Raw genomic sequence first — 12,840 nt, forward strand, 5'->3', positions numbered from 1 at the left:
ATATTTATGAACTTTCCACTGTTCATTATCGACGAAAGCACTGCTGAGAGCAAGAAAAATTGTTTTGACATTTCCAACAAAATCTCCCATATGAATTGCATTAATTTGTAGGACAATGATTTAATGAGAAGTGAACATATTTTCACTGCTGCAACTGCAAACTGAAGACCATTAGTTCCCAATGAGTCCATGAACGAGTCCCCTTCTCCCAGTAGAGGGCAGCAGAGGGGCGCCCACTCAGCGCGTGGATCCACACTGGAAAAAAAAACGTCTCCTCACTTCCCACTGCTGAACAGATGTGTGGAAACCAGTGTCAGTGAACTGCTCATGACCGAAGGATCTGGAAACTCAAATCCAAGTTTACATCAAATATTTGGGAGTGGTCGTGTAATCCCATCATCACCTTAACATTTTTGCTTTAATCAATTTAACTCGGATCAATTAATTGAATCCAAGCTGTGATGTCATCGTGGGCTTCGTGGTATTTCGAAACACAATAGAGTACACATAGCGCTGATAGATCTATCAGTCCTGCATGAATCAATGAAGTTGACACACAGAGACTCCCCGAGGATGATGCAACTGGGGTATTTGGCTCATAGAAGACGTGGCTCAAAACCAAACCATACGGTCACGAAGTAAATCGTTAACATGATATATGGGGCCACGATAAAAGAGGACGAGTTGTTGGGGGAAATGAGCTCAAATATGCGGCGCACCGTCTGCTGCCACGCACGGACAGTGTGGAGCTTTTGTTCGCGTGCTGCGGGGAAAGTGGAGCCGAGTTTTTTTTTTTTTTTTTTTTTAACGCAGCAAAGTGTTTCACGCAGAGAAGATGAAGAAAGTTTGTAATGATCCCTCACTCTGTGTTCGGGTGACATCAACCTGGAAGGAGAGAGAGTGAGAGAGAAAGAGAGAGAGAGAGAGAGAGAGTGTGTGTGTGTGTGTGAGAGAGAGAGAAAGGATTTTGGGGGGAAACCTCAGTACAAATCTGTGTACCTCTCTCATTCTCACAACCTCCATGCGTAAGGCTACCAGTCTGTGCTGCGCCTCTGCTCACTCAACTTCTTCATCTCCCCCATCCCTCCCTCCCTCCATCCCTCACCCTCACACACACGCGCGCGCACACACACACACACACACACTGATTAGGCTACAACTCCTTGTGCAACTCTCACTTTTTTTATATTCCCTGGCAGCGGAGGGATGTTCCCTGGAAGGAGGTTACATCCCAGCTGAACATTTTCTTTCACCTTGGAAAGTTTAGGAGTCAGGCTGATAACTTCTTCCCGGAGAGTTTGTGAATGGGCAGCGTTGGAGGGGGGAGACTTTTACGCATCGAGCGTTGAGTGACGCGCGTGTGAGATGTTTTAAAAAGGGAAAAGTTTTTCTTTGCAAGTGTCACATCCAGAGCCTCACTTTTCCTGACCCTTTTTTTTGCTTCTCTTCAATGGCAAGGGAGCGATTCAAGGAGATTGTGACTGATCGAGTCTCTTGAGAGAAACTTTGGTGAACTTCTGCAACACGCGATTGATTTCGGCTCCCATCACTTCTTCTTCCTTTTTTTTTTTTTTTTTTTTTAATTCTACCACATAGTCGAACGACCTCCTTTGACCTCTTTTTTTTTTTCCCGGATCCGTACTTCCACGACGTCCACTTCCCACCCGCGGATTTTCAATTAACTTCGGTTCGGGACTACTTCCAGTGGATATCATGCCTCCGATGGGGCCGGAGGAGCGGGCTCCGCTGTGCCGGGTCTGGGCTCTGGTTCTGGCGCTGCTGCTGTGCGCTGCCGCGGTGACTGGATGCCCACACAAGTGCAGCTGCTCCGGATCGCATGTGGACTGCCAGGGTCTCGGCTTGAAGACGGTGCCGAAAGGAATACCGAGGAATGCCGAGCGCCTGTAAGTGGGATTTCATGACAGTTTAAAAGCAAACCGTGTTGTCTGTCTTGTCATCGGCTTTAAAAATAATATGTTCGCGTGCGCCGTGGCCTCGAGGTGCGCGTAAACCCTAAAGAACAACAGTGGTTTAGTGACATGAGAGCTTACTGTCGCCTCCATGACAGACGTGCCGTGCTTTGAAGGACTCAGGACTGAGTTATCAGAGGCGATGGAGCTCCAGCTTCTAACTTTAAAAACACCATTCATTGGACATTTCAACCTTCAGCTTTGTTCACTAAATGAAAACTTAACTTGCGTTTTGATTTTGTTTCTCTCGAGAATCAACACATTTTGTTTTTGAGTAAGCGTATCGTTGTGTTTAAATTCCACTTGAACTGCAATGGATTTAAACTCTGAACCTCAGTCAGTGATCATGATGAGGCTCATTTTATTTCCAGAGTAATATTCATTGATGGTTGTGTTTTGCATGTGTTACAACTTAACTGAATCAGTTTATAGTAGTTGATACAGATGAGTAACGTCTACCCTTTCCTTAGAATTAGAAAATGGGCTAAACATTTCTCCAAAAGTTTAGAAAGTAAATTAAGGTGGTATTTTAAACTTTTAGAGGCGTTTTAGCCTCATAAGGCTGATACATGGGGAAATAACCCACTATTGCTGGTGTTGGGCCCCCGATGCAAAACAAGGGGTATCTTCTGGGGGATCGGTTATACACAGCAGACCTCCTGGCTGAAAGAATACCAGACTGCTTCCCTTTTGGTTGTACACATAATAGATGGGGCACATGATACTGCCCGGTGAAGGGAGGCTGTTAGGAAAACAGTGTGAAGCAGCTTTAGAGGAGTAATTAACTTTCTAAACGGGTCAAAACGAAAGGTGAGAAGACGCAGCGAGCTCCTGAAAGATCCTTTTCATATTCTTCCTCACTCGCGTTGCAGTAAAGTCTCTTCATGTCCTTTATTTGGGCATTGGATCCTCAGCAATTTGTGTGAAATCCTAAACGGTGACTTTTTCTCTTGAAAAAAAATACTTTCAGCGTGTTTTTTTTTTTTTCTCTTTCGAAAACCTGGTGACAGTTAGTTTGAAATGATATTCATTCCCGAGGCAGAGACGGACCCCTGACAGCCGCTGCTGCCACCTCCAGCCTGATCCTGACACGTATACACGTATACACCCCCGCAGCCACACACACACGCATTCACGAACACACACACCTATGTGCCGTCAAGGTATGGAAGTGATTATGCATGATAACGGAGCCGCCAAAAGCCCCGCGGGGGATCAACAACAGGCCTAACCCTGAGACAACAAACACAATCAGCAGGCTGCAGAGGGAAGTGGGGGGTCGTGTTTGTTGATGCGTGGATATGTGTGTGTGTGTGTGTGGGAGGGAGGGAGAACATACGATGAGCATTCGTCCCTGCGTTTCTTTCTTTTTGCATGTGTTTGTTTGAGACATGTTTGTGTATTTGTGTCCGCGTGTTTGGGTTGGCTCGTGTGATTGTGTGCGCGAGGAGTGAGTGTGAACAACGAGGGCCGTGCCGCTCCCGTCCCACAGGACTGGCGTGACCTCCCAGGACCCGTTGGCTTTTACACAGCAATCCCCCGAAGACATTTACACCCTAGGAAAATAAATAATTAGAGCGGGCGGTGATGGGGAGGGGACAACGGGGGTCCCCCTGCCTCTCGCTGGGGTCTCCGGGGTGGAATATTTGGGGTAGCAGACACACCTCCCTCCCTTTCTACTGCAGAAAGTATGTGTTTATGTTTCCCTGATTTATCCAGGTCAGTGTTTCAGCTGTGACTTTGGCCAAGAGTTGCTCTTTCCCTCCCTCTTCCCCTCGCGCTCTGCCCGCCTTCATCGCTCGCTCTTTGTCGGATATATTTGAGGGAGTCTGAGATGGGAAACATTAAAATGGATGAGATTCCAGTTCTAAAGGTCACGGCAGATGGGGAAACTTTTCAGGAAAGAAAGATGAGTGTTATTGCCCTGAGCAGGGATTTGGCTTCGGCAACTGGGATGTGGTCCACGTGGACGACATATTCTCGTAACTAAAGGGCCAAGTTTGTTAAGTTATGAGTAAAAATGCTCATTTGCATCCAAGTAAAGTTCCCATCATTTTGGAATATGTCCGTATTTCCTCAGTTGTAATACTGAACATCAACATGATCAATGTTTTTATCCTCGTTTCACCTTTTTATTTGTTAAAACGTCACTTATTCGCAATTGTGTGTAGCCAAAGGGAGAGCCATTGGAGCCACGCGTTGTTTCAAGACATACGTAAACTCATCATGTGGTTATTAGTGAAATAAAAGCGAATGCCACGTTCTTTGTTTTAAACTAGAAAACAGGACAAGACGCCGACGTGTTTGTAGCTTTTGAAAGTATAATTTCACCCTTACATTTAAAAATCCAGACGCTCCACCTGACATTTCTTTTCTGAATTTGTCGTTTGGCCTCATGGGGAAGTTTTGGTTTCCTTCATAGACTCACCGTTTTGCAGAAATGCCCAGAAACATAAGGATGAATCCATAAAGAGGGGGAATACATTGTTCTCCATCAATGGTAGCCTCACCACACCAGAGTACAAGACCACAAGACATGTGGCGTTTGAGTAAGGGACACGACTCTCGCCTTATCTCGAGCGGAAAATCTTTTTCAGCTACTACATGCGCCGCTCGCTTTATCGCGCTCGCTCGAGCCACATGTACCGAATAAAACGCTCTCTCTGGACTCTGTGGAGGTTACTGGAAACAAATGTAGAAAACCACTGCTGGCTGAAGCCGAAGAACACGACACACATCGAGGGAAATCGGGCACAAGTTAAGTTCACTGATGAAAAAACTAGAGGATATGCTGATAATATACAGTATAACGATGAAAAAGTATACAATGCAGACTCTTACTTTGAAAGCCCAGATGAAAAATCATTATAACAGCACCAGTGTGGTCCTTTGAACCTGCGGACTTAGTCCCCACTTGCTCTCTTTATTACACACAGCTACTTTAAATCCAGTTCAATATCCAGCGCCTGCAGAAGTGAAGAGAGCAACAGTCAGAGCCGGAGTCCACCTGTCAAAACTACGGGATGAAGCTCTTTCAAAGCCCACTATTGTAAACAGAGCATTTGGAAAGGTTAACGAGAAAAAAAACAGTGGTGCCCTCAACTGTTCACACACACACACACACACACATGCTTCCACACACACACACTCGCAGGCCGCCTCACAGATTACCTCAGGCCAGTCAATTCCGTAATGTCCTCCTTGGGAAGCCACTTGAGACCTCATTTGCATCTAATTTGAGTGGAGGGTTTTGGGGGAGGCTTAACAGGCTTAACGAGGCTGGGTAAAATGGATTGGAAAACAGGGACGGCTTTTCTCTCCCGGGTCCAATTCACACCTGCCCAACAGGGGCCACGTACACACACACACAGACAGACACACAGACACACACACACACACTGGAGTGTTGATTTTCAGAGCTGCAAATTCCAAACTGTTGCCCCAAGTGCTGTGAAACGAGGGGATACTGAAGGCTGTACACTTCAACAAGGGTCCCTGCGGTTGGTTGGGCCGCGATCAGGACATGTTTGAGTGTAATATGTATGATCGCATACGTATATGTTGGTGTGCGTGTTCGCAGTTGAGGGAGTTCACTGCTGGAAGCGGTCAAGCTGCCGCAGCCAACTTAACACTAACTAATTCTGATCTAAACTCCCTGTTTTTCTTTCCCTTCTCTAACGGCACTTTGAGAAAGTTTTGGCAAGTTTCATTTATGAGCAACACCTTCTCTACTTTCTTTAGCCTCATCTGGCACAGGACAAAGGTCTTTTTTTTTTATTTCCCTCCCCGACTCTTCATCCTGACATCAGCTTTGTTTCTCTTTCCGACATCTCTGGTACTTTCTTCTCATCCCTCGGCGTTCCTTTGCGCTCCTTTGTGTTAACTTCCCCTGTTGCTTATTCTCACCTTTGCCTCACTCTACCTTCTCTTCTGGCCCATCTCCCTCTCCTCTTTACCTCTCGTCACCAGTATCTCTCTGACCTCCACCTCCTGCTCCAACACACACACACACACACACACACACTCACACTCACACTTCCAGTTTGCCAGCAGCATCTCTCTAGTGGAGTTTTCACAGCTCCCATTTCCTCTCAGCGTGCCAACCTACTATAGAGCGCATGCTAAGATCCTGCCACTGTGTGTGTGTGTGTGTGTGTGTTTCTGTGCGTAGAGTGGGCACACACACACACACACACACACACACGTTCCAGCCTCCGCTTCTGGCTCTTATCAAAGCCTGGTGTTGATTGGTTAATGGACGCTGTAACCACCACACCCTCGGCTGTGAAACGGCATTCCATGGTGGGACTGGAATCTTTGTGAGTGTGTGTGTGTGTGTGTGTGTGTGTGTGTGTGTGTGTGTGTGTGTGTGTGTGCGTGTGTGTGTGTGTGTGTGTAATTTTTACTTTGGTGCTTACCTGTCCACGTCTGATAAGATCAGGAGGAATCCTTTTCACTGCAGTTTGGTCCCGTCTGTCTTTCACTCGAGACCCGAGCAGTCGCTGCAACCAGGAAGTCTGATAAGTCAGAGATGCATTGCCATGGATCTCTGCTAACCATGCTGTGTTGGTTCTTTGCCAACGTTTGTGGAAACCAGGGAGTTAATTACCGACGTATTTTGTTGGTGCAGCATTTCTGTATATGTGCGCTACTTTGAGGCCAGCTTAAGTCAGCACACATGCTTTGGTGACTTGAATTAAAGCCATCGTTCAGCGAAGACTGTTCTTTACTGTTAGGTTATGATGGTGATGTAATACATCTGAGGAGCAGCCGAGGGTTATTGCTATAGCAGACAAGTCTAAACTAAGAAGCGAAAGCCACAATGAGCTTGCTGTTCTCAAACAGCCTCTTAATGTCACGCCTATCATCTGCGGCCATCCCGTGGTAACCATTTTGTGCCCTTCCAACTATGTTTGATTCGGTTATGGTATGCCAAATGGCACGAGTGAAGGTAACCAATATTTAGTCTGCAGTTCTAGGTCAGTGGGTGATATTCTCCTCCCCGAGTATCTCCAGCAGGCGGGGAGTTGACCTTTTTTTTTTTTTTTTTTTTTTTTTATAAATAATGACTTTCAGGCTGCCAAAGAGGAAGCAAGCTGGCACTGACGGTGGGCACGGCCCTTCTGGGAAAAAAGAGCAAGCTGGCAGCGTTAAAACACTGTATTCACACGTACGTTACACACAAACATTATACGCACACGGGCAGAGCGGTGCTACACACTCACTGGCATACGCACAGGGAAATATATGCGGACGAATGAATGCACACTTGCACCAATGTACGCATTAATTGCACTGCACTTGCGAGGACACTCACTGACGTAATGCATTCCTCGGCCCTTACCCCAACCTTCTACACAAGTACGCCAAACCCCAAACCCAACCTAATTCTGAACTCATCCATCAAAGGAAAAACAGAGTACGTTACAACTTGAGTTGTAGTTTTGTCTCCTCGTTACTTTCGCTAACCAGGAAGCGTGAGCAGCCAGAAGTGAGGACACCGGACAGGTTGTAAACAAGTCAGTTAACGGCATTATGAAACACATTTTATTTGTAGGATAAGCTGGACGTGAGCACACCTGAAATCCCTCAGAAACGGCTGTGTGCACGAGTGCTGAACGTTCGCTTTGTCAGAGAACTTAACTGTGATGGATGTTCACCGCAAATAATTTGGGTGATTACTTCACAGTTTGCCGTCATTTTCTCTTCAAAGTAAGTTTTGCTAACCTGGGGGTTGGTTTGAAATCTCTGTGATCGTCTGACGGCTTGTGGTCTGGCCTTTTTTTTTATTTTATTTTTTTTACTTGGTGTGTAATGTGATATAATTACAGATAAGAATGATGATTTGATGGCCGAAACGACTAAAATAAGACCCAGGTTGTATGAAACTATAATTGTCTTTTCAACCCTCGAACAACGCTTTGAAGTAGTGAACGCCAGCCAAAAGAATACCGTCATCCTCAAGGTCTTAAAATGGGTCCTCACAAAGATGGTGCGAGAACAAAGACCCCAGCATTCTTGCATTAAAGAGGTACATTTATATTGCAAATGAAGACACATACACACTCATGGGAGGAGAATTGAAGGAAGAAGAAGAATGTACGTATTCAGCCGGGCACACACACACACACACACACACACACACACACACACACACACACACACACACACACACACACACACACACACACACTCATCATTAGGCACACACGCAGTACGCTCCCATGCGTTTACCGGATTAAACGTGCAATTGGTTGTAGTTGGAAACTTTGACATAACGAGAAAGAGAGAGAGAGAGAGAGAGAGAGAGAGAGAGAGAGAGAGAGACAGAGAGAGAGAGAGAGAGAGAGAGAGAGAGAGAGAGAGAGGCTGTGTCATATAGAAACAACCCACAGTCACGAAAGACCCTCTGTGATTTTCTGCTGAACCAGAAGTCGTCAGACGGAGGACTTCTGGTTGTGTGTCATACTGTAATGCCAGTCTGGGTTTGTGTGTGTGTGTGTGTGTGTGTGTGTGTGTGTGTGAGAGTGAGTGCGTGCTGTACGCTTGGAGTCATTTGATGTTAACAAGCTTTGCCACTGTTTTGTTAGGCCACTGTCACCAAAGCAACACATTATATCCCTTCGGCAGGGACTTTCTTTTTGCCCGGTGTGTGTTTCTGCGTGTCCGCCTCCACTTTACATGTGTGCATGTGTTTATTTGTGTGCATGCAGTGAGTGTGTACTCTACGAGAGTGTGACTTGCGCCACAGTTTTCCCTTTTCGGTCCGATCTGCATCCAAGCCCAGAGTGACGGACCTGTTTATGCTGCAGCTGGAAGCTGATGGGAAAGCTCGTCGCTGCACTTTGCATGTGTGCGTTTCTCCGTCTCTCTCTCTCTCTCTCTCTCTCTCTTTTTCTCTCCATCTCTCTCTCTTTCTCTCTCCGTCTCTATCATTCACTTTCTCTCAGTCGCTCGTTCATCCGGACCTCTCGCATTCTTCAATGCTCTGATCTTTTTCTTTCTGCCTTGGCCTCCGTTGAGGAAGCAGCAGTCCTTGTTCTCGTCAAGTGTCCTCTCGGCGGCCAGATTACCCCTCCACCCCCACCCCGTTTACTTACAGTACAACAGTAGTAAATCTAGACAAAAGCAACGCAGCCCAATAAACTCCGGGCAAAGAAAAAGAGCTAACCAAATACAGCGTGGGTTTATAGTCCTCTTGGCTCGCGACTCCAAAGAAAAGGATGCTTGCAGGCGACTCCCTAATGTGGTCAAGCCTGCGTGGTCAACAGTGACACCAAACTATGACTGTCGTTCGGTTGACATGGCATCGAGTCTCGGAGGGGGAAGAGAAACCAACTGTGACGGACGGCAAAACCAAGCAATGGAGGATGACATGCGAAAAGGGAGAAACGAACAGGGAGACGCAATACAACCCGATCACTGCACCAGCGAGTCATTTAAAAAGACGGAGAGAGATAGTGTTGGAGGAGTGCGGATGAGACGGAGGAGTTTGTGTTGCGCATCGTTCCGACTAGATTCCCCTTTATGGAGGGAAGCGAGTGTCCTTCAGGCCGCTGGAGTGAAAGTATTTGACTGCTTAATGGCTCCTTTATCATCAGCGTCTCCGCCGCTCTTCCTCGCTCCTCTCTCTCTTGAAGAAAAAGAAATTCGCCCACATTTTGTTTGTTTCCTCTGTTAGCATTCCAGACCTTGCAAATGTCAAGAAAAGTAGCTTATTTGTACAAAACAGAAAGAGAGAAAACATTTTTTTTTTTACCCATTGTGACAAATGTGTGGTGAGCAGCTCTGGCCGGATAAAATGTTAAATGTCAAGTGTCAGAACGTGTCGGAGAAGCTCGCATAGCCTCCGCGAGGAAGACTCTCCAACAGCGGGAACAGAGTCAACGCATCGCAGCAGGCCAACCTTTGTCTTCGCAGCAGATCTCCCTCAGTGGCGTGAGCCAGTACTTGCCGTGTAAATTGCACTGTGGCTGAATTTGATGGCTGTCTGTGAACGTACTACGGCTACTTTTTGTGTGTGCAAGTGGTAGGCTGCCAGGCTCGAGTAATTTGGTTGCTTTTTAATTTAAAATCATATAATTACGGGTAATGTTGAGTTGGTTCCTATTATTCAGCTCTTCATGTGTGTACAACCACACAACAGAGGGTTGATGGAAAGGCTGCATTTGGTTTTAAAGGCAGTGCCACAGATGAGTTTGAGAAAGTAATATTTATTTATGTTCGGTCGGAAAAATTCGAATTTTGGGATACAGAGTCAACGTAATATCAATGTGAGCCTTTAAACGACCTGCCATGTGTGATTTCAAATACAAAAAGGACATGGTGTCCTCAAAGGTAGGTCTTGTATGAGTGTGTCTGTATCGGTTGCTCATAAGCCTTTCGCAGTGTGTGTTTGTGTGTGTGTGTGTGTGTGTGTGTGTGTGAATGCCCAAAACCTCCAAGTGATGATTGCCGTGCATCCCAGAAAGCAGTTCTGTAATACGAGAGAGTTCACTTCCTATTAGTGTCACTATAGCTGAGATTCAACACGGCAGTAAACGGTCACACGGGAGACCAACTTTTCCACATAACCCCAAATTTTTCCCAAACTTGAAGATCCTGGTAAACTCTTGTAGACGATACATGGTTTGCAAGCGGAGACGGGGACTGAGCATGTCCGTCTCTGGAAGGTTTTCCACGGTTACGTCTTTTACTTTCATCATTCATGTTTATTAAATGGAGAACTCGTCCTACTTGACCCAGTCGTCTTGTAGACATGAGTTATTCACAAGTCTGAAAGATGTTAACTATATTCAGTTGGAATGTATAATTTATTTGAGCTGCGTTGGACCTCAATCCAATCTGAAGCGTTCCTCTAAAATGAGAGCGGACAGGTAAGTTGAAATGGATAAAATAACAAAAACCTTCCTGAAGATATATTTACATAATGCTAAACACTGGCTCTTGTTCAAGCTTGTGGACAATGAGGATGACTATGGTTTTAATGTGGCAGGAAACTCTCACTTTCAATAAACAAGACGTTAAACAATTCCCTTTAACACGCTCCTCGTGCCTCTGTTGAATCCTTACCATAGGAACTCCTTGTGTCGTCATCATGTTAGCTGTCTGAAGCTAATGTGTTGCCATTACAACACTGTGAACAGCTCTTTGTTACTGTTGGGCAATTTAATTTCACTCCTGTGGACTAGCTACACGTGTCACTGTGGGGTTCCTCCTATGGGAACTTATTGTCAATCTGTCAGTAATTATCTTTCACTCTTCTTCATCTTCCTGGCAGTGGAGGCAATGCGATGCATTTGACAAGTCGTCTGCACTTTTTTAACCGAGTGTCCTTCTTGGTGTCCAGGTTCAACGTTTACATTACTTTTGGTCTGGCTCTTGTTTATGGTCTCTCATCTCTTTCTGGTGACTTTGTTGCCCAGTTTCACAATTGCTTCCAGAAAAAAACTACAAAGGCCAGTGCCTTGTCTGTAACCTTTACTGGAAGTGTGTTTGGCTTGCTTGATTTGCACCTACATGCAAAGTGAGAGCAGAATAATTAGTTTAATTTGATTCAATTCAAACCATTATCGCGTCTTTTTTTCCTGCTCTGGCTGGTTTTTCTCCTGACCTTTCTTCTCCTTCAATCAAGTGAGGTTACAATTAGTGATTAGATCAAAAAAGGCTAAGCAGGTGTTGCCAAATGTCATATCAGAGCATTTGAAGTAGATGGATTGCAGCTGCAATAAAGGGTAATTTTGAAGCAGCTTGACGCCTGCCCTCTGCTTCTGGTGGCGTACACACTGCTATGTAGAGCCCAGAGGAAGAGGAAGAAGGCAATTAGGATGCATTTGCGCAACTGTTTGGATTTCTAGAGCGAAATTGAGCATACCTATCTTAGAGAGAGGAAGAAGGATATAAAACAAGAAAGGAGGAATGAGAAAGTGAAGCGGCGCAAGAGCCTTGTGGAAAATAACAGGAGATTAGGAGCAGGAAGCGAGCGCATTCGGAAACGAAGCATTGGACGCAGAAACAACAAAGGATGAAAGGGAAAGGATGGAGTGATGGAGAGATAAGCCCGCTGATAGAGTGAGAGACAAAGTGGAAACAAGGAAATGTCCCCGTGTCGGAGACAGTTAGACAGAGACGGAGCAGAGAGAGGAAACTGTTCGCAGCAGTTAATCGTTATTCCTCGCTGTGGTCCTAGATAGAGAGCAAGAGGACAAAGGTCAAGAAAACTAAAAACAGGACGGATTGAAATAGGCAGAGCACGACGGAACGGCCCAAAACCAGACATTTCAAACCTTTCAACTCATGTCTTCACTCAACATGTCATGGTTTACCACGGTTGCAGGTCGGTCCGGCGCTTCATTGCATTGAGCTCTCGGGAGTCTTTGTCACCTGATCGGTCATTCGCTGAAGACTGTTTTCTAATAGTTATTTCTCAGTCTCTGAGGTGAAGCCACCAATAAAGCTGTGCCTGAAGTGAATCAGGCCTCCGCACACCAGCCGTGTGTGCGTGTGTGTGTGCGTGTGTGTGTGTGTACAGTCAACCAGTATCATGGCCCAAAGGAGCCAGACTGTAAGGTTCACTGGTTTCACTGGTCTGGGGTGAGATGTGCTGGGGAGCTGCCTTTTGTACACGGGTTGTATGGCACATTAATTCCCCGAACACCTGCTGTTTGCATTCTTGTCTTATCCCATTGTCGTAAACACACACACACACACACACACACACACACACACTCACACACATGCGCGCCGTACCTCTGCCTGTAATGGAAACAAACAGCGGTTAGAGCTTTTGTGCTAAAGCCTCTTGTTAGTTGTTTGACTGCCAGCTGGTCAGTTAAATTTAAAGCTAAGCTAAGCTTTACTGCTGGGTGGG

At 45.9% G+C, this 12,840-nt stretch overlaps 1 protein-coding gene across 1 annotated transcript in view; it reads left to right on the top strand.

Annotated features, from left to right (window-relative positions):
* Positions 1-1,713: 1,713 nt before the first annotated feature.
* slit3 (slit homolog 3 (Drosophila)) overlaps positions 1,714-12,840 on the top strand; it is a 232,179-nt gene continuing 221,052 nt past the window's right edge. Inside the window, exon 1 of the mRNA XM_068594006.1 lies at positions 1,714-1,904. Within this exon, the coding sequence (XP_068450107.1) occupies positions 1,714-1,904 (191 nt within the window). The remainder of the gene's footprint in view (positions 1,905-12,840) is intronic.

This window comes from Clinocottus analis, unplaced genomic scaffold (genome assembly GCF_023055335.1).
Source record: "Clinocottus analis isolate CAN_PGR_092001 unplaced genomic scaffold, fCliAna1.0.p SCAF_10, whole genome shotgun sequence".
Lineage (NCBI taxonomy): Eukaryota > Metazoa > Chordata > Actinopteri > Perciformes > Cottidae > Clinocottus > Clinocottus analis.